Source organism: Pristiophorus japonicus, unplaced genomic scaffold (assembly GCF_044704955.1).
Source record: "Pristiophorus japonicus isolate sPriJap1 unplaced genomic scaffold, sPriJap1.hap1 HAP1_SCAFFOLD_445, whole genome shotgun sequence".
In the NCBI taxonomy this organism is placed as follows: Eukaryota; Metazoa; Chordata; class Chondrichthyes; family Pristiophoridae; genus Pristiophorus; species Pristiophorus japonicus.
The window spans coordinates 11271-38190 of record NW_027254347.1 but is presented as its reverse complement, the minus strand read 5'-3'; the positions used below and the strand labels follow the sequence as shown (position 1 = coordinate 38190).

At 54.0% G+C, this 26920-nt stretch overlaps 1 protein-coding gene across 1 annotated transcript; it reads right to left on the bottom strand.

Moving 5' to 3' along the window:
* Positions 1 to 1294: 1294 nt before the first annotated feature.
* LOC139251814 (ras-related protein Rab-25-like) lies at positions 1295 to 25277 on the bottom strand. The gene is made up of 5 exons (XM_070873306.1): positions 25155 to 25277; positions 18855 to 19050; positions 14240 to 14433; positions 7659 to 7739; positions 1295 to 2664 (listed from the first exon to the last, which is right to left on the bottom strand). The coding sequence occupies exons 1-5, from the start codon at positions 25192 to 25194 to the stop codon at positions 2528 to 2530; spliced, it is 648 nt and encodes a 215-aa protein (XP_070729407.1). The 5' UTR covers positions 25195 to 25277; the 3' UTR covers positions 1295 to 2527.
* Positions 25278 to 26920: the final 1643 nt, after the last annotated feature.

Below are 26920 nucleotides of genomic sequence, written 5' to 3'. Positions count from 1 at the left end.
ACTCCCAGGGCAGGTACAGCACGGGGTTAGATACAGAGTAAAGCTCCCTCTACACTGTCCCCATCAAACACTCCCAGGGCAGGTACAGGGGGTTAGATACAGAGTAAAGCTCCCTCTACACTGTCCCCATCAAACACTCCCGGGGCAGGTACAGCACGGGGTTAGATACAGAGTAAAGCTCCCTCTGCACTGTCCCATCAAACACTCCCAGGGCTGGTACAGGAGATTAAAGACAGAGTAAAGCTTCCTCTACACTGTCCCATCAAACACTCCCAGGGCAGGTATAGCACGGGGTTCGATACAGAGTAAAGCTCCCTCTACACTGTCCCATCAAACACTCCCAGGGCAGGTACAGGGGGTTAGATACAGAGTAAAGCTCCCTCTACACTGTCCCCATCAAACACTCCCGGGGCAGGTACAGCACGGGGTTAGATACAGAGTAAAGCTCCCTCTGCACTGTCCCATCAAACACTCCCAGGGCTGGTACAGGAGATTAAAGACAGAGTAAAGCTTCCTCTACACTGTCCCATCAAACACTCCCAGGGCAGGTATAGCACGGGGTTCGATACAGAGTAAAGCTCCCTCTACACTGTCCCATCAAACACTCCCAGGGCAGGTACAGGGGGTTAGATACAGAGTAAAGCTCCCTCTACACTGTCCCATCAAACACTCCCAGGGCAGGCACAGCACAGGGTTAGATACAGAGTAAAGCTCCGTCTACACTGTCCCATCAAACACTCCTAGGGCAGGTACAGGGGGTTAGATACAGAGTAAAGCTCCCTCTACACTGTCCCATCAAACACTCCCAGGGCAGGTACAGGGGGTTAGATACAGAGTAAAGCTCCCTCTACACTGTCCCATCAAACACTCCCAGGGCAGGTACAGGGGGTTAGATACAGAGTAAAGCTCCCTCTACACTGTCCCATCAAACACTCCCAGGGCAGGTAGCATGGGTTAGATACAGAGTAAAGCTCCCTCTACACTGTCCCATCAAACACTTCCAAGGCAGGTACAGCATGGGGTTAGATACAGAGTAAAGCTCCCTCTACACTGTCTCATCAAACACTTCCAAGGCAGGTACAGCACGGGGTTAGATACAGAGTAAAGCTCCCTCTACACTGTCCCATCAAACACTCCCAGGGCAGGTACAGGGGGTTAGATACAGAGTAAAGCTCCCTCTACACTGACCCATCAAACACTCCCAGGGCAGGTACAGGGGGTTAGATACAGAGTAAAGCTCCCTCTACACTGTCCCATCAAACACTCCCAGGGCAGGTACAGCACGGGGTTAGATACAGAGTAAAGCTCCCTCTACACTGTCCCATCAAACACTCCCAGGGCAGGTACAGCACGGGGTTAGATACAGAGTAAAGCTCCCTCTACACTGTCCCCATCAAACACTCCCAGGGCAGGTACAGGGGGTTAGATACAGAGTAAAGCTCCCTCTACACTGTCCCCATCAAACACTCCCGGGGCAGGTACAGCACGGGGTTAGATACAGAGTAAAGCTCCCTCTGCACTGTCCCATCAAACACTCCCAGGGCTGGTACAGGAGATTAAAGACAGAGTAAAGCTTCCTCTACACTGTCCCATCAAACACTCCCAGGGCAGGTATAGCACGGGGTTCGATACAGAGTAAAGCTCCCTCTACACTGTCCCATCAAACACTCCCAGGGCAGGTACAGGGGGTTAGATACAGAGTAAAGCTCCCTCTACACTGTCCCATCAAACACTCCCAGGGCAGGCACAGCACAGGGTTAGATACAGAGTAAAGCTCCGTCTACACTGTCCCATCAAACACTCCTAGGGCAGGTACAGGGGGTTAGATACAGAGTAAAGCTCCCTCTACACTGTCCCATCAAACACTCCCAGGGCAGGTACAGGGGGTTAGATACAGAGTAAAGCTCCCTCTACACTGTCCCCATCAAACACTCCCAGGGCAGGTACAGCACGTTAGATACAGAGTAAAGCTCCCTCTACACTGTCCCCATCAAACACTCCCAGGGCAGGTACAGCACGGGGTTAGATACAGAGTAAAGCTCCCTCTACACTGTCCCATCAAACACTCCTTATTGTAATGCCCAGTCTCCCTCCCGGGTTATTGAAGGGCTGTTGTGTCCGGTGTCTCCGAGCCCGGACCCGAGGCAGACTGTCGAGCGACAAAAGAGGGACCCGCCCATCCGCGGATGGCCGCCATTTTGGTCCGCGGCTGGGCGCGTGCGAGGCCGTCGACAGCGATGGTGCGGGGTTGGTGCGGTGTTTAACAGGGTGGGCGGGGGAATCGGCAGTGGGCGAGAAGACGGCTTCACGCTATCCACGCAATCGCTTACGGCGCGCGGAGCCCCCCCTCCCCCTCGCGCGTGACGGAACACAAGTACAAACGGTGAAGGAAGGTCAGGGGCTGGTGGGATGCGAGGGGGCTGGGGGGTGGGGGGAGTAGCTGGAGGGGGAGGGGAAATGACGACTCAGACACGGGATATTACGGTACGGGGTCACGCACGGCCAGGGTTGGGCGTGCGGCGGCAGGTCAGATGTTTTGGCAACACACTTTCTTGGTGGGGACCTCCTCCGATGCTCCCTCGTTCGTGAAGCTGTTCGTGGCAAGGGAAACGCTGTTGGTTCCTTGCTTGTTGCCCCGGTTCTGGGACCGGCGGTGAAAGATTTCTGCCGATACAATCAGAGGCAAGTCAGGGACTAGGCACGACCATTCAGCTCATCCAAGCCCATCCCCCCAGTCCCCTAACCCTCCCATCGAAGCCCATCCCTCCCGTCCCCTAACCCTCCCATCGAAGCCCATCCCTCCCGTCCCCTAACCCTCCCATCGAAGCCCATCCCTCCCGTCCCCTAAACCTCCCATCGAAGCCCATCCCTCCCGTCCCCTAACCCTCCCATCGAAGCCCATCCCTCCCATCCCCTAACCCTCCCATCGAAGCCCATCCCTCCCGTCCCCTAACCCTCCCATCGAAGCCCATCCCTCCCGTCCCCTAACCCTCCCATCGAAGCCCATCCCTCCAGTCCCCTAACTCTCCCATCGAAGCCCATCCCTCCCGTCCCCTAACCCTCCCATCGAAGCCCATCCTTCCCATCCCCTAACCCTCCCATCGAAGCCCATCCCTCCAGTCCCCTAACCCTCCCATCGAAGCCCATTCCTCCAGTCCCCTCACCCTCCCATCGAAGCCCATCCCTCCAGTCCCCTAACCCTCCCATCGAAGCCCAGCCCTCTAGTCCCCTAACTCTCCCATCGAAGCCCATCCCTCCCATCCCCTAACCCTCCCATCGAAGCCCATCCCTCCAGTCCCCTAACCCTCCCATCGAAGCCCATCCCTCCAGTCCCCTAACCCTCCCATCGAAGCCCATCCCTCCAGTCCCCTAACCCTCCCATCGAAGCCCATCCCTCCCGTCCCCTAACTCTCCCATCGAAGCCCATCCCTCCCATCCCCTAACCCTCCCATCGAAGCCCATCCCTCCCATCTCCTAACCCTCCCATCGAAGCCCATCCCTCCCATCCCCTAACCCTCCCATCGAAGCCCATCCCTCCCATCCCCTAACCCTCCCATCGAAGCCCATCCCTCCCGTCCCCTAACCCTCCCATCGAAGCCCATCCCTCCCGTCCCCTAACCCTCCCATCGAAGCCCATCCCTCCAGTCCCCTAACTCTCCCATCGAAGCCCATCCCTCCAGTCCCCTAACCCTCCCATCGAAGCCCATCCCTCCAGTCCCCTAACCCTCCCATCGAAGCCCAGCCCTCTAGTCCCCTAACTCTCCCATCGAAGCCCATCCCTCCCATCCCCTAACCCTCCCATCGAAGCCCATCCCTCCAGTCCCCTAACCCTCACATCGAAGCCCAGCCCTCTAGTCCCCTAACTCTCCCATCGAAGCCCATCCCTCCAGTCCCCTAACCCTCCCATCGAAGCCCATCCCTCCAGTCCCCTAACCCTCCCATCGAAGCCCATCCCTCCAGTCCCCTAACTCTCCCATCGAAGCCCATCCCTCCCGTCCCCTAACTCTCCCATCGAAGCCCATCCCTCCAGTCCCCTAACCCTCCCATCGAAGCCCAGCCCTCTAGTCCCCTAACTCTCCCATCGAAGCCCATCCCTCCCATCCCCTAACCCTCCCATCGAAGCCCATCCCTCCTGTCCCCTAACCCTCCCATCGAAGCCCATCCCTCCAGTCCCCTAACCCTCCCATCGAAGCCCATCCCTCCAGTCCCCTAACCCTCCCATCGAAGCCCATCCCTCCAGTCCCCTAACCCTCCCATCGAAGCCCAGCCCTCTAGTCCCCTAACTCTCCCATCGAAGCCCATCCCTCCCATCCCCTAACCCTCCCATCGAAGCCCATCCCTCCAGTCCCCTAACCCTCACATCGAAGCCCAGCCCTCTAGTCCCCTAACTCTCCCATCGAAGCCCATCCCTCCAGTCCCCTAACCCTCCCATCGAAGCCCATCCCTCCAGTCCCCTAACCCTCCCATCGAAGCCCATCCCTCCAGTCCCCTAACTCTCCCATCGAAGCCCATCCCTCCCGTCCCCTAACTCTCCCATCGAAGCCCATCCCTCCAGTCCCCTAACCCTCCCATCGAAGCCCATCCCTCCCATCCCCTAACTCTCCCATCGAAGCCCATCCCTCCCGTCCCCTAACTCTCCCATCGAAGCCCATCCCTCCAGTCCCCTAACCCTCCCATCGAAGCCCATCCCTCCAGTCCCCTAACCCTCCCATCGAAGCCCATCCCTCCAGTCCCCTAACCCTCCCATCGAAGCCCATCCCTCCCGTCCCCTAACTCTCCCATCGAAGCCCATCCCTCCCGTCCCCTAACCCTCCCATCGAAGCCCATCCCTCCAGTCCCCTAACCCTCCCATTGAAGCCCATCCCTCCAGTCCCCTAACCCTCCCATCGAAGCCCATCCCTCCAGTCCCCTAACCCTCCCATCGAAGCCCAGCCCTCTAGTCCCCTAACTCTCCCATCGAAGCCCATCCCTCCCGTCCCCTAACTCTCCCATCGAAGCCCATCCCTCCAGTCCCCGAACTCGCCCATCACACACCCGTTATAAAGCTTTAATGACGTTGTCCATTTCTCATCCAATCTTGGATTACTAAAAATCAAAATAAATCCAGAGAACTTCACATAATCTACACAAATTATTTTTAAAAGTCTCTTGTAGGGCCCATTATTCCTGGTTTTGTGCTCACAGTCAATATTTCCTATTGTGAATTGCTATATAAACATGTCCTATTGGAAAGTGTGAGGTCATGCACTTTGGCAGAAAAAAATCAAAGAGCAAGTTATTATTTAAATGGAGAAAGATTGCAAAGTGCCGCAGTACAGCGGGACCTGGGGGTACTTGTACATGAAACACAAAAGGATAGTATGCAGGTACAGCAAGTGATCAGGAAGGCCAATGGAATCTTGGCCTTTATTGCAAAGGGGATGGAGTATAAAAGCAGGGAAGTCTTGCTCCAGTTATACAGGGTATTGGTGAGGCCACACCTGGAGTACTGCGTGCAGTTTTGGTTTCCATATTTACGAAAGGATGTACTTGCTTTGGAGGCAGTTCAGAGAAGGTTCACTCGGTTGATTCCGGGGATGAGGGGGTTGACTTATGAGGAAAGGTTGAGGAGGTTGGGCCTCTACTCATTGGAATTCAGAAGAATGAGAGGTGATCTTATCAAAACATATCGGATTATGAGGGGGGCTTGACAAGGTGGATGCAGAGAGGATGTTTCCACTGATGGGGGAGACTAGAACTAGGGGGCATGGTCTTAGAATAAGGGGCCGCCCATTTAAAACTGAGATGAGGAGGAATTTCTTCTCTCAGAGGGTTGTAAATCTGTGGAATTCGCTGCCTCAGAGAGCTGTGGAAGCCGGGACATTGAATAAATTTAAGACAGAGATAGACAGTTTCTTAACCGATAAGGGATTATGGGGAGCGGACAGGGAAGTGGACCTGAGTCAGCCATGATCGTATTAAATGGCGGAGCAGGCTCGAGGGGCCGTCTGGCCTACTCCTGCTCCTATTTCTTATTTTGCCATGTCAACTGTCACGGTGTAGTTGCAAACTCTGGCCACAAGGGAGTGCTGTGGAGCACATTTCTGAAGTCTGTCTTCTCGCTCCTGTATATATTTTTTTAAACTTATATTCTTCGGTAACTGTTGACAATTCAATGGACTAGTTACTATCGGGCAAAAAATACTTTGAAACACCCCAATCCACTCATCCTCTCACTCATTCTCATGGTTTTCCTTGGACCCTCTCATGGACCCTGAAATGAGCTTCCGGCCATATATCCGCGGCATAACTAAACCCACCTATTCCCACCTCCGTAACATCGCCCGTCTCCGCCCCCTGCCTCAGCTCATCCGCTGCTGAAACCCTCATCCGTGCCTTTGTTACCTCCAGACTTGACTATTCCAACGCGCTCCTGGCCGGCCTCCCACATTCTACCCGACTCAAACTAGAGGTGATCCAAAACTCGGCTGTCCCCTTGTCCCAACTCGCACTGAGTCCCACTCACCCATCACCCACTGTGCTCGCTGCCCCGTGTCCCAACTCGCACCGAGTCCCGCTCACCCATCACCCCCTGTGCTCGCTGCCCCGTGTCCCAACTCGCACCGAGTCCCACTCACCCATCACCCCCTGTGCTCGCTGACCCACATTGGCTCCCGGTTAAGCAACGCCTCGATTTCAAAATTCTCATTCTTATTTACAAATCCCTCCATGGCCCCTCGCCCCTCCCTATCTCTGTAACCTCCGCCAACCCCACAACCCCCCGAGATCGCTGCACTCCTCTAATATTGCCCTCCTGAAGATCCCCGATTTCTATCGCTCCACCATCGGTGGCCCTGCCTTCTGTTGCCTGGCCCCAAGAACTCCCTGCCTAAACCTCTCCGCCTCTCTATCCTCCTTTAAGGTACTCTTTAAGACGGTCCTCTTTGACCAAGCTTTTGGTCACCTGTCCTTAATTTCTCCTTATAGCAACAGGAGGAGGCCATTCAGCCCCTCGAGCCTGTTATATTAGCAACAGGAGGTGGCCATTCGGCCCCTCGAGCCTGTTACACAGGAACAGGAGGAGGCCATTCGGCCCCTCGAGCCTGTTACACATGAACAGGAGGAGGTCATTCAACCCCTTGGGCCTGTTACATTAGGAACAGGAGGAGGCCATTCAGCCCCTTGAGCCTGTTACACATGAACAGGAGGAGGTCATTCAACCCCTTGGGCCTGTTACATTAGGAACAGGAGGAGGCCATTCAACCCCTTGGGCCTGTTACATTAGGAACAGGAGGAGGCCATTCAGCCCCTTGAGCCTGTTACATTAGGAACAGGAGGAGGCCATTCAGCCCCTCGAGCCTGTTACTCGGGAACAGAAGGAGGCCATTCAGCCCCTCGAGCCTGCTCCACCAATCAATGGGATCGTAGCTCGAACCCCATCTACCCGCCAAGGTTCTGTGTCCCTTCCATACCCTTACCCAATGAAAATCCGTCGCCCTCGGTCTCGAGTGCCACCCTCCCAATGCGATGCCGGGTTAGGCCGAGATTGAGGCCTGCTGGCCCCACCTCCGTGGTAACCGTGGCAACCGGGACCAGGCCAGAACAGGAAACCGGGCAGCGCGGGGAGGGGGAGGGGTGGAGGGGAACGGTGAGTAAATTCTCGGGACTACCTTACGCACCTGTGATCACCGTCTGAAAGGCTGGCTCCACGTTGGTTGAGTCTAGCGCTGACGTCTCCATGAAGAGCATCTTGTGTTTCTCTGCAACCAAAAGCCAAAAAAATCGTAAAGGCCTCGCGGGAGCAGCAGGAGTCCGAGGAGCCTGTACCGCCATTCAGTCATCAGCGGCATCATCGCGGGTCGGGCTATGAAAGAGCGGGACCGGCCGACCGCTTCAACCTCCAGCGCAAGCCGCTCTCAGTGTGCGACGGTTCTGATTGGGCGACTGGGTGACGTCAGTAAAAAAGTGGTTGCCGTTTTTTGGAGCGTGGGCAGGAACATTGGCAGGGCCCAGGTACAGAGGAGGGGCGGATGAGCGGCGAGTGTTTGTGGCGGAGGAGCAGCGGGAGATCGGGGCGGAGGTGCGATATGTGGGCGCACTAGGCCCGTGCAGCAGAGCTGGTCCCCAGTCGTCCTGGTTAACCCCTGCCCCTGGACCAAGACCTCGCTCTGTCAAGCCCCGTGTGGTGGCTGGTGTGCAACGGTCACCCCACGTTAAAACAATCCACCCACAGGCACCTTCCGCCCCCTCGATTGGAGTTCAGGACTGGAACATCTGGTCCTTCATCGAAACACCTGTGAACTCGTGGGAGCAAGTCACTCTCGTTCGAGGGACCGCCTATGACATCATCGGCAGTCCCTCAGAGTCGAGGAAGACTTGCTTCCACTCTAAAAGAGAGTTCTCAGGTGACTGTACAGTCCAATACAAGAACACAAGAAATAGGAGCAGGAGTCGGCCATTCGGCCCCTCGAGCCTGCTCCGCCATTCAATAAGATCACGGCTGATCCAATCATGGACTCAGCTCCACTTCCCCGCTCGCTCCCCATAACCCTCGACTCCCTCATCGCTCAAAAATCTGTCTATCTCCACCTTAAATATATTTAATGACCCAGCCTCCACAGCTCTCTGGGGCAGAGAATTCCACAGATTTACAACCCTCAGAGGAGAAATTCCTCCTCATCTCAGTTTTAAATGGGTGGCTCCTTATTTTGAGACTATGTCCCCTAGTTTTAGTTTCCCCTATGAGTGGAAATATCCTCCTCGTCGAGCCCCCTCATTATCGTATACGTTTCGATAAGATCACCTCTCATTCTTCTGAACTCCAATGAGTAGAGGCCCAACCTACTCAACCTATCTTCATAAGTCAACCCCCTCATCTCCGGAATCAACCGAGTGAACCTTCTCTGAACTGCCTCCAATTGCAAGTATATCCTTTCGTAAATACGGAGACCAAAACTGCACGCAGTACTCCAGGTGTGGCCTCACCAATACCCTGTATAACTGTAGCAGGACTTCTCTGCTTTTATACTCTATCCCCCTTGCAATAAAGGCCAAGATTCCATTGGCCTTCCTGATCACTTGCTGTACCTGCATACTAACCTTTTGTGTTTCATGCACAAGGACCTCCAGGTCCCTCTGTACTTTGCAATTTTTCCCCATTTAAATTATAATTTGCTTTTCTATTTTTTCTGCCAAAGTGGATAACCTCACATTTTCCCACACTATACTCCACCTGCCAAATTTTTGCCCACTCACTTAGCCTGTCTATATCCCTTTGCACATTTTTTGTGTCCTCCTCACAACTTGCTTTCCCACCCATCTTTGTATCATCAGCAAACTTGGCTACAGTATACTCGGTCCCTTCATCCAAGTCACTAATATAATAGAATATAATAATATAATAGATTAATAATAGATTGTAAATAGTTGAGGACCCAGCACTGATCCCTGTGGCACCCCACTAGTTATTATTTGCCAATCCAAGAATGACCCATTTATCCCAACTCTCTGTTCTCTGTTAGTTAGCCAATCCTCTATCCATGCTAATATATTACCCCCAACCCGTGAACTTTTATCTTGTGCAGTAACCTTTTATGTGGCACCTTATCGAATGCCTTCCGGAAATCCAAATACACCACATCCACTGGTTCCCTCTTATCCACCCTGCTCGTTACATCCTCGAAGAACTCCAGCAAATTTGTCAAACATGATTTCCCTTTCAGTCACAGGTGGGACAGACATCATATCATAGGCAGTCCCTCGGAATCGAGGAAGACTTGCTTCCATTCTTAACATGAGTCCTTAGGTGGCTGAACAGTCCAATACGAGAACCACAGTCCCTGTCACAGGTGGGACAGACAGGGGTTGAGGGAAGGGGAGGGTGGGACTGGTTTGCCGCACGCTCCTTCCGCTGCCTGCGCTTGGTTTCTGCACGCTCTCGGCGACGAGACTCGAGGTGCTCAGCGCCCTCCCGGATGCACTTCCTCCACTTAGGGCGGACTGGTCTTTGGGCCCAGGGACTCCCAGGTGTCGGTGGGGATGTTGCACTTTATCAGGGAGGCTTTGAGGGTGGTCCCTGTAACGTCTTACTCTGCCGACCTGGGGCTCGCTTGCCGTGTAGGAGTTCCGAGTAGAGCGCTTGCTTTGGGAGCGCTCCGCTGGGCAGGCCACATTGTCCACATGCCCCAGACACGAGACTCCCAAAGCAAGCGCTCTACTCGGAACTCCTTCACGGCAAGCGAGCCAAAGGTGGGCAGAGGAAACGTTACAAGGGACCACCCTCAAAGCCTCCCTGATAAAGTGCAACATCCCCACCGACACCTGGGAGTCCCTGGGCCAAAGACCAGTCCGTTCTTGGCCAGCAGTGGGGTGGGGCCTTGGGAGTTTGGGCCGTAGGTGAACTTGACTGCGATGAAGAATCCTCACATATCATGACTGTCGGCCAGTTGCTGTATCTCCTGTGCTTTCTCCATCCGCCACCTGTTCTTTAGGTCCCGGGTTTTTTGTTGGACCTCAGCCTTGAGCCGCCTGTAATGTTGCTTTGCTGCTCCCGAGTTGGGTTGTTGCTTCAGGCTCAGAAATGCTCTGCGCTTGCGATCGATTAGCTCTTGGATCTCCTGATCATTCTCATCAAACCAGTCCTGGTGTTTCCTGGTTGAGTGACCGAGCGTCTCTTCACAGGCACTGGTTATAGAGGCCTGGAGGGCAGACCAAGCTCTGTGGGGCATTCTGCATCTCAGGGTCATCAAGGCACGCCAGGTTAGCTGTGAGGCACTGGCTGGATAGGGTTCTCTTAGCTGGGTCTTTAAGTGCCCCTGCATTGACTTTTGTGGGACAGACAGCGGTTGAGGGAAGGGGTGGGTGGGACTGGTTTGCCGCGCGCTCCTTCCGCTGCCTGCGCTTGGTTTCTGCACGCTCTCGGCGACGAGACTCGAGGTGCTCAGCGCCCTCCCGGATGCACTTCCTCCACTTTGGGCGGTCGTGGGCCAGGGACTCCCAGGTGTCAGTGGGGCCACCCAATGAGATCGCAGCTGATCTGTGACCTATCTCCATATACCCGCCTTTGGCCCAGATCCCTTAATACCCATTGGTTAACAAAAATCTATCAAGCTCCGATTTAAAATTAACAACTGACCCACAGCATCAATTGCCGTTTACGGAAGAGAGTTCTGTAGGGGAGGATGAAAACCCCCTCATTTTACCCAGAAGGGAAAGGGCTGTGGGATCAGTCTGTGCTGTGAATTGAAACCGATGGAAGGAAAACTTTGGGACACAAATGAATTTTGTAGGGGCAGACGAGGCCTGAAAGGGATAAAAGGGGGTGCATTCATGGAGACCCCCCGCAGTGTTTGGACTCATAGGAAAGGGAATTTAATTTGGAACTATCTACCAGAAAGTTTGAAATCCTAAAGTGCACATGGAAGAAACTACGAACTTTAATCGAATTTGGGATTTTAAAAAGGTGTATGTTGGGTCTGCAAGAAAAGGGGTGGAGTCAGTATCAAAAGGGCCAGTTTGGACATTGGAACTAATCAAATTGTCTGGGAACTGTATACCCTCGAAACTTGCCCCTTGAAAACATTAGCATTTAAACAATGCCACATACATATTCCAACACCTTTTTCATCAGGCATAGAAATATCTGGCTCAGGCCAGACTAGCACAATGGCTACAGGAGGCCAATGCAATCAACACCCACTCAAACCTTGAGTAGGTTAAGATCAGTGGGAAAAAAAACCTAAAAACCTAAAACTGCTGCATTTTTCAAAATCAAAAAGTCCACCAATGAGAAGAATCGACTTCAGCAGGAGAGGTGGACTGGATAATCTGGCTTTAAAAAAGGGGGTTTCTGACGTAGTGGTATAAAGGAGTGATGATTTTCCCTGCCCTCGTCATCCAACAACCACAACCACAAGCCTCTCGACACTGAAGGAAAACCAGTGTCCGAAGACACCGAAGATAGAAGAAACAAACCACCAGACTGCGGAAGGCACAGTAGTGAGTATAACCTCCGGTCCCCAGAACTCCCAACTCAGTTAGGCCAGGAAAGGTGGGAGGTTGGGCGTTGTACTGCTAAACTGGTGTAAAGATTTTCGTTGGGTCCGTTTTAGTGGGATTTAGGGGGATTGTTTTGTTGGTGTATTGCTGTTTGTTGAGTTACACCTTGTCAAATAAATTGGAAGCCTAAAGTTCCTCTTGGAATCACCTTGTCTCAGTTCTATTGTATTACATCTCCTGAGCGTGAGTCTTATGTCAGAACCGTGTAAGGGAAGCAAGGAGCGCCTCGAAAACGCTCAACTGTGTGTCACAGGCTCGGGAAGAAGGGGTTAGGAGTGTTTGACACTCACAGGTGCCTCACAGGCTAGGCATAAGCTGTGGGGACGCACGAGTCTCAAAACCCCCTTCATAAGCTGTGGACACAGTCTCTCCAGGGGTGCTCTTGCAGCACTCAGGGTACCTCACAGCCAGGCATAAGCTGTGAGGGCAGAAGGCCAGAGAGAGACACCCAAGGCACAACAACAACCCTGTGAAAACCCCTTACAGTTCCAAACCTCTCCCACCCTTTGTGTGTAGAAGTGTTTCCTAATTTCACTCCTGAAAGGTCTGGCTCTAATTTTTAGACTGTGTCCCCTGGTCCTAGACTCCCCAACCAGCCGAAATAGTCTCTCTCTCTCTGTTTCCGTTAATATCTTGCAAACTTCGCTCCGATCACTCCTTAACCTGCTAAATTCCAGGGAATACAACCCGAGTTTGTGTAATCTCTCCTCATAACTTAACCCTCGGAGTGCAGGTATCATTCTGGTAAACCTACGTTGCACTCCCTCCAAAGCCAATATATCCTCCCGAAGGTACAGGGCCCAGAACTGCTCACAGTGCTCCAGGTGTGGTCTAACCAGGGCTTTGTATAGCTGCAGTATAACTTCTATGCCCTTGCAGTACAGCGGGACCTGGTGGTACTTGTACATGAAACACAAAAGGATAGTATGCAGGTACAGCAAGTGATCAGGAAGGCCAATGGTGTCTTGGCCTTTATTGCAAAGGGGATGGAGTATAAAAGCAGGGAAGTCTTGCTACAGTTATACAGGGTATTGGTGAGGCCACACCTGGAGTACTGCGTGCAGTTTTGGTTTCCATATTTACGAAAGGATATACTTGCTTTGGAGGCAGTTCAGAGAAGGTTCACTCGGTTGATTCCGAGGATGAGGGGGTTGACTTATGAGGAAAGGTTGAGTAGGTTGGGCCTCGACTCATTGGAATTCAGAAGAATGAGAGGTGATCTTATCGAAACGTATAAGATTATGAGGGGGCTCGACAAGCTGGATGCAGAGAGGATGTTTCCACTGATGGGGGAGACTAGAACTAGGGGGCATGGTCTTAGAATAAGGGGCCGCCCATTTAAAACTGAGATGAGGAGAAATTTCTTCTCTCAGAGGGTTGTAAATCTGTGGAATTCGCTGCCTCAGAGAGCTGTGGAAGCCGGGACATTGAATAAATTTAAGCAGAAATAGACAGTTTCTTAAACGTTAAGGGGTTATGGGGAGCGGGTAGGGAAGTGGAGCTGAGTCCACGATCAGATCAGCCATGATCTTATTGAATGGCGGAGCAGGCTCGAGGGGCCGAATGGCCGACTCCTGCTCCTATTTCTTCTGTTCTTATCTCCTTCTTAAATATGTTCAGTGACTTGGCCTCCACAGCCTTCTGTGGTCGAGAATTCCACAGGTTCACCACCCTCTGAGTGAAAACATTTCTCCTCATCTCGCTCCTAAATTTCCTACCCCGTATCCTGAGACTGTGAGCCCTTGTTCTAGACTTCCCAGCATCCAGTCTGTCCAACCCCGTCACAATGTTATACCTTTCAGTGAGATCCCCTCTCATTCTTCTAAACTCCAGTGAATACAGGCCCAGTCGGCCCAATCTCTCCTCATACGACAGTCCTGCCATGCCAGGAATCAGTCTGGTGAACCTTTGCCTTCCTAACTGACAGACAGCCGTTGGAGGAAAAGGTGACAGTGTCAAAGGTCAAAGGCGGCCATGTACAAGGGTTGGTGCTGTTCCCTGCATTTTTCCTGCAGTTGCCCACCTCGAAGAGGACGAAATCCGCACTGCGACTCCGGGAGGAGCTCCTCAGCCACGGGGGCTCTACTCAATCTGTCCTCAAAGGACAATCGCCCCCCCCCCCCTCCGCCCCCACCGATCCCAGGAATCTCGATGGCTAAGTCCCGTTCCCCCCCCCCCGCCCCACCCCACCACCTGAATTTACCTGCAAAGGACTTGGCCTCCTCCATGGGTACTGCTCGGATCTCGCTCAGGTCTGTCTTGTTCCCCACCAGCATCACGACCAGGCTGTTGTCGGCATGGTCCAACAGCTCGTTCAGCCAGCGCTCCACGCTCTCGTAGGTCAGGTGCTTCGAGATGTCGTACACCAGCAGTGCCCCCACTGCCCCGCGGTAGTACCTGCAAGGAACCAGAGCGCCGTGAGCGAGAGCGCCACCCGGTGGGCCAGTGATGCACTGCAACGACTGCTGCCGCTAATAATAAAGGGTCGCGCGGCCAAGTCACATGATGGCAGTTTCTGTCATTAGCCATCTGGTAGAGTTTCTGAGCGACATTGTAAAAGCGAGAGCACGTGGAAAACAAGCGCAGGCAGCTGAAGGAGCCTGCGGCAAACCAGTCCCACCCTCCCCTTCCCTCAACCACTGTCTGTCCCACCTGTGACAGGGACTGTGGCTCTCGTATTGGACTGTTCAGCCACCTGAGAACTCACTTAGAGTGGAAGCAAGTCTACCTCGATTCCGAGGGTCTGCTTATGATCATCATCATCATAGGCAGTCCCTCGAAGCGAGGATGACTTGCTTTCACGCCAAAAATGGATGAGTTCACAGGTGTTTCAATGAAGGACCTAATATTCCGGACCCCGAACTACATCCTGAAGGGTGGAAGATGCCTGTGGGTGGATTTATTTAACGTGGGGTGGCCGTTGCACACCAGCCACCACACGGGCTTGACAGAGCGAGGTCTTGGTCCAGGGGCAAGGGTTAACCAGGACGACTGGAGACCTGCTCTGCTGCACGGGCCTAGTGCGCCCACATATCGCACAGTGTGGGCTGGGCCCGTGCTGCCCCTGGGCCCTCGCTTCTCCTGGGCCCCGAACTCACGCCTCTTCGAGGGCCCCGATCACGTCCCCCTATAGTCTCTCGCCGCTCCTGCTGTATCTGCCCACACTCCAATCACCGACTTGAACAACGCTGATGATGATGTGAGGGTATATCAACAACCGCGGCCGAGTAAAACAGGCTCCGCTCCAACTCCTCGCGTGAGTAGGGATCGGCAATCAGCCAATGCTGTCCTGGGTTCTCCAGGAATTTAACATTAATCTTCATCATTGGCCGTGAGAAACTCCCGGGAAATAAATTATGGGCAAGTTAATAAAAATAAGGTTTTCCTTCATTTCCCCGAGGAGAAAACGGTGGCTCCTTCTGCCATTGGCTTCCATATTTACGAAAGGATACACTTGCTTTGGAGGCAGCTCAGAGAAGGTTCACTCGGTTGATTCCGGGGATGAGGGGGTTGACTTATGAAGAAAGGTTGAGCAGGTTGGGCCTCTACTCATTGGAATTCAGAAGAATGAGAGGTGATCTTATCGAAACGTATCAGATTATGAGGGGGCTTGACAAGGTAGATGCAGAGAGGATGTTTCCACTGATGGGGGAGACTAGAACTAGGGGGCATGGTCTTAGAATAAGGGGCCGCCCATTTAAAACTGAGATGAGGAGGAATTTCTTCTCTCAGAGGGTTGTAAATCTGTGGAATTTGCTGCCTCAGAGAGCTGTGGAAGCTGGGACATTGAATAAATTTAAGACAGAAATAGACAGTTTCTGAACCGATAAGGGGGCGGGCAGGGAAGTGGAGCTGAGTCCACGATCGGATCAGCCATGATCGTATTAAATGGTGGAGCAGGCTCGAGGGGCTGAATGGCCGACTCCTGCTCCTATTTCTTATGTTCTTATTTTCTGTACCTGTTCGTGACATGGTAATGAGTTGTGTACCTCGGTCAACCAGATAACCTAGAGTGTAATCACTCCCGATTGCTGTGAGAAGGCGGGGCTCTGAGCTAATGGGCATGTCGGGCGGCCAATGGCGGGAGTGTGGGGGCATGGCCAGTTAGCAGCAGGTGGTCATGTGATAACACCTCCAGGAATCCGTCCAATCAGAGTTGGCGTCCCTGATTGATGAGGGGGAAAACGATGGATCATTTCAATTTTCCTCTCTAATCTCCCTCTCCAGTGTCAAGCCATGGCACTCTCGCCTCTGAGTCAGGAGGTTGTGGGTTCGAATCCCACTCCAGGGACTTGGGCACAAAATCCAGGCCGACACTCCGAATGGAAGTACTGAGGGAGTGCCGCACTGTCGGAGGGGCGGTACTGAGGGAACGCCGCACTGTCGGGGGGGCAGTACTGAGGGAGTCCTGCACTGTCGGAGGGGCAGTACTGAGGGAGCCCTGCACTGTCGGAGGGGCAGTACTGAGGGAGTGCGGGACTGTCGGAGAGGCAGTACTGAGGGAGCACCGCACTGCACTGTCGGAGGGGCAGTACTGAGGGAGTCCTGCACTGTCGGAGGGGCAGTACTGAGGGAGCCCTGCACTGTCGGAGGGGCAGTACTGAGGGAGTGCGGGACTGTCGGAGAGGCAGTACTGAGGGAGCACCGCACTGCACTGTCGGAGGGGCAGTACTGAGGGAACGCCGCACTGTCGGAGGGGCGGTACTGAGGGAGTGCCAGACTGTCGGAGGGGCAGTACTGAGGGAGTGCCGCACTGTCGGAGGGACGGTACTGAGGGAACGCTGCACTGTCGGAGGGGCGGTATTGAGGGAGTGCCGGACTGTCGGAGGGGCAGTACTGAGGGAGTGCCGCACTGTCGGAGGGGCAGTACTGAGGGAGCGCCGCACAGTCGGAGGGGCCATCTTTCGGATGAGACGTTAAACCGAGGCCCCGTCTGCCCTCTCAGTGGATGTGAAAGATCCCGGGGCCACTATTGGAAGAAGAGCAGGGGGAGTTCTCCCCGGTGTCCTGGGGCCAATATTTATCCCTCAACCAACATCACTAAAACAGATGATCCGGGTCATTATCGCATCGCTGTGTGTGGGAGCTTGCTGTGCGCAAATTGAGCTGCCGCGTTTCCCACAATACAACAGTGACCACACTCCAAAAGTACTTCATTGATTGTAAAGCGCTTTGGGACATCCTGAGGTCGCGAAAGGCGCTATCGAAATGCATTTCTTTCTTAACAACAACTTGCCTTTATACAGGAGTGTTATCAAACAAAATTAGACACACATACATATTAAGACAGGTGACCAAAATCACCTCCGACAGTGCGGCGCTCCCTCAGTACTGCCCTTCCGACAGTGCGGCGCTCCCTCAGTACTGCCCCTCCGACAGTGCGGCGCTCCCTCAGTACTGCCCCTCCGACAGTGCGGCGCTCCCTCAGTACTGCCCTTCCGACAGTGCGGCGCTCCCTCAGTACTGCCCCTCCGACAGTGCGGCGCTCCCTCAGTACTGCCCCTCCGACAGTGCGGTGCTCCCTCAGTACTGCCCCTCCGACAGTGCGGCGCTCCCTCAGTACTGCCCTTCCGACAGTGCGACGCTCCCTCAGTACTGCCCCTCCGACAGTGCGGCGCTCCCTCAGTACTGCCCCTCCGACAGTGCGGCGCTCCCTCAGTACTGACCCTCCGACAGTGCGGCGCTCCCTCAGTACTGCCCCTCCGACAGTGCGGCGCTCCCTCAGTACTGACCCTCCGACAGTGCGGCGCTCCCTCAGTACTGCCCCTCCGACAGTGCGGCACTCCCTCAGTACCGCCCCTCCGACAGTGCGGCGCTCCCTCAGTAATGGCACTGGGAGTGTCAGCCTGGATTATGGGCTCAAGTCACTGAAGTGGGACTCGAACCCACGACCTTTTGATTCAGAGGCGAGAGAGAGAGCGAGAGAGAGAGAGAGAGAAGCGAGAGAGAGAGAGAGAGAGCGAGAGAGAGAGAGAGAGCGAGAGAGAGAGAGAGAGCGAGAGAGAGAGCGAGAGAGAGAGAGAGAGAGAGAGCGAGAGAGAGCGAGAGAGAGCGAGAGAGAGAGATTGCTATGCAATGAGCCACAGGCCGACAGCATGAGATCCGAAAGACCCGTGACAGAGAGAGAGAGAGGGAGGGGTTTGGAGGAGGGGAAGGCACAATCCGATAAGCTCCTCCGTGTCACCCGTCTGGCCGTGGGGAGAGAAGGAAGGCAGGAACAGGTCGGAGGCCATTCGGCCCTTCCATTCTGTCCCGCCACGCAATTAAGATTACGGCTGATCTGCATCAATCCGCCTTGGGTCTTGAAGGGGTTGACTAAGGAAGAAAGGTTGAGCAGACTGGGCCTGTACTCATTGGAGTTTAGAAGAATGAGAGGCGATCTTATTGATTCTGAGGGGGCTGGACAGGGTGGATGCAGAGAGGATGTTTCCCCTCGTGGGGGAATCTAGAACTAGGGGGCACATCGTTTCAGAATAAGGGGCCGCCCATTTAAAACTGAGATGAGGAGGAATTTCTTCTCTCAGAGGGTTGTAAATCTGTGGAATTCTCGGCCCCAGAGAGCTGTGGAGACTGGGTCATCGAATGTATTTAAGGCGGAGATAGACAGATTTTTGAACGTTAAGGGAGTGAAGGGTTATGGGGAGCGGGCGGGGAAGTGGAGCTGAGTCCATGATCAGATCAACCATGATCGTATTGAATGGCGGAGCAGGCTCGAGGGGCCGAATGGCCGACTCCTGCTCCTATTTCTCGTGTTCTCGTGTTCCGTAGCACCTAAGACTTTGCCGGGGTGGCAGCGCGTTGCATGCGGGGGTACGTACGCGGAGGTGATGGCCCGGTAACGCTCCAGCCCCGCCGTGTCCCAGATCTGCGTCTTCACCGTCACCCCATTCACCATGACACTGCGTGTGGAGAACTCCACACCGATCGTGGTCCTGCTGTCATGGTTGAACTCATTGCGTGTGAAGCGGGAGAGTAGGTTACTCTTCCCGACTCCCGACTCCCCGATCAGCACCACTGGGAAGAGAAACACAGACACCGCTTAAAGCAGACACCCCGGGAGTGAGTTACAGGCCGGAATCTAACCGAGGGGTTCGGGGGTTTATATATAGAATAACAGATACCCGGGAGTGAGTTACAGGCTGGAATCTAATCGTAGGGTTTGGGGGGGTTTATATATAGAATAACGGATACCCGGGAGTTAGTTACAGGCTGGAAACTAATCGAGGGGTTCAGGGGTGTTTATATATAGAACAACAGATACCCGGGAGTGAGTTACAGGCCGGAATCTAATCGTAGGGTTTGGGGGGGTTTATATATAGAATAACGGATACCCGGGGAGTGAGTGACAGGCTGGAATCTAATTGAGGGGTTCGGGGGGTTTATATATAGAATAACGGATACCCAGGAGTGAGTTACAGGCTGGAATCTAATCGAGGGGTTCGGGGGGTTTATATATAGCATAACGGATACCCGGGGAGTGAGTTACAGGCTGGAATCCAATTGAGGGGGTTCGAGTGGTTTATATATAGAATAACGGATACCCAGGAGTGAGTTACAGGCTGGAATCTAATCGAGGGGTTCAGGGGGTTTATATATAGAATAATGGATACCCGGGAGTGAGTTACAGGCTGGAATCTAATCGAGGGGTTCGGGGGGGTTTATATATGGAATAGCGGATACCCGGGAGTGAGTTACAGGATGGAATCTAATCGTGGGGTTCGGGGGGGTTTATATATGGAATAGCGGATACCCGGGAGTGAGTTACAGGATGGAATCTAATCGTGGGGTTTGGGGGGGTTTATATATAGAATAGCGGATACCCGGGGAGTGAGTTACAGGCTGGAATCTAATCGAGGGGTTCGGGGGGGTTTATATATGGAATAACGGATACCCGGGGAGTGCGTTACAGGCTGGAATCTAATCGAGGGGTTCGAGTGGGGGTTTATATATAGAATAACAGATACCCGGGAGTGAGTTACAGGCTGGAATCTAATCGAGGGTTTCGGGTGGTTTATATATAGAACAATGGATACCCGGTGAGTGCGTTACAGGCTGGAATCTAATCGAGGGGGTTCATATATAGAATAACGGATACCCGGGAGTGAGTTACAGGCTGGAATCTAATCGAGGGATTTGGGGGTGTTTATATATAGAATAACGGATACCTGGAAGTGAGTTACAGGCTGGAATCTAATCGAGGGGTTCGGTGGGGTTTATATATAGAATAACGGATACCCGGGAGTGAGTTACAGGCTGGAATCTAATCGTGGGGTTCAGGGGGTTTCTATATAGAATAACAGATACCCGGAGTGAGTTACAGGCTGGAATCTAATCGTGGGGTTCAGGGGGTTTCTATATAGAATAACAGATACCCGGGAGTGAGTTACTGGCTGGAATCTAATCGAGGGGTTCGGGGGCTTTATATTTAGAATAACGGATACCCGGGAGTGAGTTACAGGCTGGAATCTAATCGAGGGGTTCGGGGGCTTTATATTTAGAATAACGGATACCCGGGAGTGAGTTACAGGCTGGAATCTAATCGAGGGGTTCGGGGGGGTTTATATATAGAATAACAGATACCCGGGAGTGAGTTACAGGCTGGGGTATAATCGAGGGGTTCGGGGGGGGGTTTATATATTGGGGAGAGGTGTCTCTCGGTTTGCCCCTTTGCTTTTACTGGTACCCTGCCGCTGTGTGTGAGATGATTGAGTTGCGGTTAGACGGACTGGTCTGAACAAGGAGTGTTTGTAGAGTTAATCTCTCTCTGTGTCTGGTGCTGAGTCACTGCCTATTCAGGGAGCCCCGCCTGTGACCCAGGGCCCTGTTACTCAGTGGCACAGTCTGGGCTGTGTGGGGCAGGGCTACACCCGGTGATCTCAGTGCACAATAGCACCTGGTTCCACAGGGCCCAGCCCGAGCCTGCGCTGTCTGCTCTAACTCCAATCATGAATCATCCCCCGATCCCATCCCATATCTCGGCCTCTCCCAGCTCTGCTCATCCTGCCCAAAAGGCCTCAGGCATTCTCTCGGCCTCTCAGGGATCTGCTCTCCCTGGGCGGGGTTAGGGGCGGTGGAGAATGTTACGGGTGGTGGGCGGGGTTAGGAGTTAAGCGTAGTAGGCAGGGTTAGGGGTTAGAGCTAAGGGTTAGGGTGTTAGTGATCAGGGTTAGGGGTTAGGGTTAAGGAGGTTGGTGTTTAAGGGTAGTGAACATGTTTAGGGTGTTAGTGATCAGGGTTTGAGGGTTAGCGGTCAGGGTTTGTGGGGTTAGGGATCAGGGTTAGCGGTCAGGTTTTGTGGGGTTAGGGGTCAGGGTTTTAGGGGTTAAGGGTGATGGGAGGGCTATGGGATGGTGGGAGGGGTTAGGAGTGGTTAAGGATGGTGGGAGGGGTTAAAGGTGATGGGAGGGGTTATGGGCAGTGGGCCGGGTTAGGAGTTAGAGCTAAGGGTTTGGGATTAGAGTTAAGGGTTAGGGTGTTAGTGATCAGGATTTAAGAGTTAGGGATCAGGGTTTGTGGGGTTAGGGGTCACGGTTTGTGGGGTTAGGGGTCAGGGTTTGAGGGTTAGGGATCGGGGTTTGGGAGTTAGGGGTCAGGGTTTGGGGGGGCTAGGGGTCAGGGTTTGGGGGTTAGGGGTCAGGGTTTGGGGGTGTTAGGGGTCAGCGTTTGGGGGGTTAGGGGTCAGAGTTTGAGGGGTTAGGGGTCAGGGTTTGGGGGTTAGGGGTCAGGGATTGAGGGAGTTTAGGGTCAGGGTTTGAGGGAGTTTAGGGTCAGGGTTTGAGGGAGTTTAGGGTCAGAGTTTGGGGGGGTTAGGGTCAGGGTTTGGGGGGGTTAGGGTCAGGGATTGGGGTTTGGGGGGGTTAGGGTCAGGGTTTGTTTTTTTTGGGGGGGGTTAGGGTCAGAGTTTTTTTGGGGGGGGTTAAGGTCAGGGTTTGGGGTGTTTGGGGTCAGGCTTTGGGGGGTTTAGGATCAGGGTTTGGGGGAGTTTAGGGTCAGGGTTTGGGGGGCTTTAGGGTCAGGGTTTAGGGTTAGGGGGATTTAGGGTCAGTGTTTGGGGTTAGGGGGTTTAGGGTCAGAGTTTGGGGTTCGGGGGGTTAGCGTTTGGGATATGGTGGGTTAGGATCAGAGTTGAGGGTTTAGGGTCAGGGAGTTTTAGGGTCAGGGTTTGGGGTCAGGTTCAGGGTTTGGGGTCAGGTTCAGGGTTTGGGGGGTAAGGGTCAGTGTTTGGGGTTAAGGGGCGTTTAGGGTCAGGGTTTGGGGGGGTTAGGGTCAGGGTTTGGGGTTAGGGGGTGTTTCGGGTTTGGGGTTAGGATCGGGGTTTGGTGTTAGGGTCAGGATTTGGGGGTTAGGATCAGGGTTTGGGGGGTTAAGGGTCAGGGTTTGGGGGTTGGGGGGTTTAGGGTCCGGGTTTGGCGGGTTAGGGTCAGGGTTTGCGCGAGTTTAGGGTCAGTGTTTGGGGTTTTGGGGTTTAGGGTCAGGGTATGAGGGAGTTTAGGGTCAGGGTTTGGGGTTTTGGGTCAGGGTTTGGGGGGTTTAGGGTCAGGGTTTGGGGGGTTTAGGGTCAGGGTTTGGGGTTTTTTCGGGGGTTAAGGTCAGGGTTTGGGCTCAGGGTTTGGGGGTGTAGGATCAGGGTTTGGGGGAGTTTAGGGTCAGGGTTTGGGGTGGTTAGGGTCAGGGTTTGGGGTGCTTGGGGATGTGGTTTGGGGGTTAAGGGTCAGGTTTTGGGGTGTTTGGGGTCAGGGTTTGGGGTGTTTGGGGTCAGGGTTTGGGGGGTTAAGGGTAAGGTTTTGGAGTGTTTGGGGTCAGGGTTTGGGGGTTTAGGGTCAGAGTTTGGGGGGTTAGGGTCAGGGTTTGGGGGGGTTTAGGGTCAGGGTTTGAGAGAGTTTAGGGTCAGGGTTTGGGGTCAGGATTTGGGGTCAGGGTTTGGGGGAGGTTAGTGTCAGGGTTTGGGGGAGGTTAGGGTCAGGGTTTGGGGTGTTTGGGGTCAGGGTTTGGTTTTTGGGGGGGGTTAGGGTCAGGGTTGGGGTGTTTAGGGTCAGGGTTGGGGTGTTTAGGGTCAGGGGTTTGGGGTCAGGGTTTGGGGTGTTTGAGGTCAGGGTTTGGGGTCTTTAGGGTCAGTGTTTGGGGGGTTTAGGGTCAGGGTTTGGGGGAGATTAGGGTCAGGGTTTGGGGTTGGGAGAGTTTAGGGTCAGGGTTTGGGGGGTTTGGGGTCAGGATTTGGGGGAGGTTAGTGTCAGGGTTTGGGGGAGGTTAGGGTCAGGGTTTGGGGTGTTTGGGGTCAGGGTTTGGTTTTTGGGGGGGTTAGAGTCAGGGTTGGGGTGTTTAGGGTCAGGGTTGGGGTGTTTAGGGTCAGGGGTTTGGGGTCAGGGTTTGGGGTGTTTGGGGTCAGGGTTTGGGGTGTTTAGGGTCAGTGTTTAGGGGGTTTAGGGTCAGGGTTTGGGGGAGATTAGGGTCAGGGTTTGGGGTTGGGGGAGTTTAGGGTCAGGGTTTGGGGGTTGGGGGAGTTTAGGGTCAGAGTTTGGGGTTTGGGTGTTTAGGATCAGGGTTTGGGGTTTAGGGTCAGGGTTTGAGGGGGTTAGGGTCAGGGTTTGGGGGAGTTTAGGGTCAGGGTTTGGGGTTTAGGGTCAGGGTTTGGGGTTTAGGGTCAGGGTTTGAGGGGGTTAGGGTCAGGGTTTGAGGGGGTTAGGGTCAGGGTTTAGGGTTTAGGGTCAGGGTTTGAGGGGGTTAGGGTCAGGGTTTGGGGGAGTGTAGGGTCAGGGTTTGGGGTTTAGGGTCAGGGTTTGGGGTTTGGGGTATTTAGGGTCAGGGTTTGGGGGGTTTAGGGTCAGGGTTTGGGGTTTGAGGTATTTAGGGTCAGGGTTTGGGGGAGTTTAGGGTCAGGATTTGGGGGAGTTTAGGGTCAGGGTTTGGGGGGGTAAGGGTCAGGGTTTGGGGTTTAGGGTCAGGGTTTGGGGTTTAGGGTCAGGGTTTGGGGGGTTTAGGGTCAGGGTTTGGGGGGTTTAGGATCAGGGTTTGGGGTTTGGGGTATTTAGGGTCAGGGTTTGGGGGAGTTTAGGGTCAGGGTTTGGGGGAGTTTAGGGTCAGGGTGTGGGGGGGTTAGGGTCAGGGTTTGGGGGGGTTAGGGTCAGGGTTTGGGGTTTAGGGTCAGGGTTTGGGGTTTAGGGTCAGGGTTTGGGGGTTGGGGGAGTTTAGGGTCAGAGTTTGGGGTTTGGGGTATTTAGGGTCAGGGTTTGGGGGAGTTTAGGGTCAGGATTTGGGGGAGTTTAGGGTCAGGGTTTGGGGTTTAGGGTCAGGGTTTGGGGTTTAGGGTCAGGGTTTGGGGGTTTAGGGTCAGGGTTTGAGGGGTTTAGGGTCAGGGTTTGGGGTTTGGGGTATTTAGGGTCAGGGTTTGGGAGAGTTTAGGGTCAGGGTTTGGGGGAGTTTAGGGTCAGGTTGTGGGGGGGTTAGGGTCAGGGTTTGGGGGGGTTAGGGTCAGGGTTTGGGGTCAGGGTTTGGGGTTTAGGGTCAGGGTTTGGGGGTTGGGGGAGTTTAGGGTCAGGGTTTGGGGTTCGGGGGACTTAGGGTCCGGGTTTGGGGGGGATTAGGATCAGGGTTTGAGGGTTGGCGGAGTTTAGGGTCAGGGTTTGGGGGAGTTTAGGGTCAGGGTTTGGGGGAGTTTAGGGTCAGGGTTTGGGGGAGTTTAGGGTCAGGATTTGGGGGTTGGGGGAGTTTAGGGTTAGGGGGATTTAGGGTCAGGGTTTGGGGGGGATTAGGATCAGGGTTTGGGGTTTGGGGTTTGGGGTTTAGGGTCAGGGTTTTGGGGATGGGGGAGTTTAGGGTCAGGGTTTGGGGAGTTTAGGGTCAGGGTTTGGGGGGTTTAGGGTCAGGGTTTGGGGGTTTGGGAAGTTTAGGGTCAGGGTTTGGGGTTTCGGGTCAGGGTATGGGGGTTGGAGGGGTTAGGGTCAGGGTTTGGGGTTTAGGGTCAGGGTTTGGGGGGTTAGGGTCAGGGTTTGGGGGGTTTAGGGTCAGGGTTTGGGGTTTAGGGTCAGTGTTTGGGGAAGGGGTGGTTAGGGTCAGGGTTTGGGGAGTTGGAGTGAGTGTTTAAGCTGAGCTCCTGTATTTGCGCCGCCCGGAGCTCTCACCTTTAAACACGAAGCTGTAATCTTCCTCCGCCGAACTCATCCTGCAGCCCAACCCCAAAAGCGCGGCTGGTCCCGGGGGAGAATGTGTCGGCTCCCAGCCTGTCCCCGCCGCTCGGTCCCGGTCCCGGTCTGCCTCACCTGTCCCGGTCTGCCTCACCTGTCCGGGTCTACCTGGCCCTCTGCCCCTCTCCGACAAGTTTGTCTTCCTGCTTTCTGGGCGGGTTCTGCTCCAAATCCGGTTTGACCAGTTCCTGCTCCACAGGTGGCTGGGAAACACACCCACAGCTCACCTGTACAACCCTCACCTGTACACACCCTCACCTGTACAACCCTCATCTCTGCAAATCCATCCTGTGCAAACCCTCACCTGTACACACCCTCACCTGGCTATCCCTCATCTCTGCAAATCCATCCTATGCAAACCCTCACCTGTACACACCTCACCTGTACAACCCTCACCTGTACACACCTCACCTGTACAACCCTCACCTGGCTAACCCTCACCTGTACACCCCTCCCCTGTACACACCTCACCTGTACACACCTCACCTGTACACCCCTCACCTGTAAACACCTCACCTGTACACACCTCACCTGTACACACCTCATCTGGCTAACCCTCACCTGTACACACCTCACTTGTACACACCTCACCTGTACACCCCTCATCTGGCTAACCCTCACCTGTACACACCCTCACCTGTACACACCCTCACCTGTACACACCCTCACCTAGCGAAGCCTCATCTATGCAAATCCATCCTGTGCAAACCCTCACCTGTACACACCTCACCTGCACAATCCTCATCTGGCCAAACCACACCTGTACGACCTTCACCTCTCCAAATCTCACCTGGACCAACCCTCACCTGTGCAAAGCCTCACCTGTGCAAAGCCTCACCTGGCCACACCTGCCCTCCCCTCCCTCCTTCCTCCAGAGGGAGGATTTCTGGTAATCAGTCTGAGAGGGGATTCCTTGGACAATTGGCCTCGGGGGCTGGGTGAAGCAGGGGACTAACCAGCTAGGGTCTCCCTGCTCCCGCCCGCCATCCAGGCCCGGTGCTTTGCCCGTCGCCCATCCGATCGTCAACTTAATGCTGAACCGGGCAATGCTGGGCTGTGGATTGGCATCCACCAAGATCTGGGAGAGGTCCGCTCAAGTCTTTGCATGTTGAGCGTGTGAACACAAACGAGTGAGTAAACATGTCCAAAAGTGTGCAAATCGTGGCAGGCAACCGAGCACCCACAAAAACAGCCCAGGAAGTAACTTGCATTTCTACACCACCTTAGGACGTCCCAATGAAGTACTTTTTGAAGTGTACTGTTGTATTAAAGAAAAAAGTTTTGGATTTATATAGCGCCTTTCCCGACCACCAGATGTCCCAAAGCGCTTTACAGCCAATGAAGTACTTTTGGAATGTTGAGAGTTGTATTGTGGGAAACGCCAATTTGCGCACAGCAAGCTCCCACACAGCAATGTAATAATGACCCAGATCATCTGTATTTGTGATGTTGATTGAGGGTTCGATATTGGGCCAAGGCTCCCTCAGCACTGCACTAGGAATGTCAGCCTGGAGTGGAACTCAAACCCACAACCTTCTGACTCAGAGGCGAGTGTGTTGCTCACTGAGCCACGGCTGACCGGGATAAATACTGGCCCACGACACCTGGGATAACTCCACTGCTCTTCATCCAATAGTGGCCATGGGATCCTTTCCGTCCAGTTGAGGGGTCAGACGGTGCCTCGGTTTAATGTCTGTCCGAAA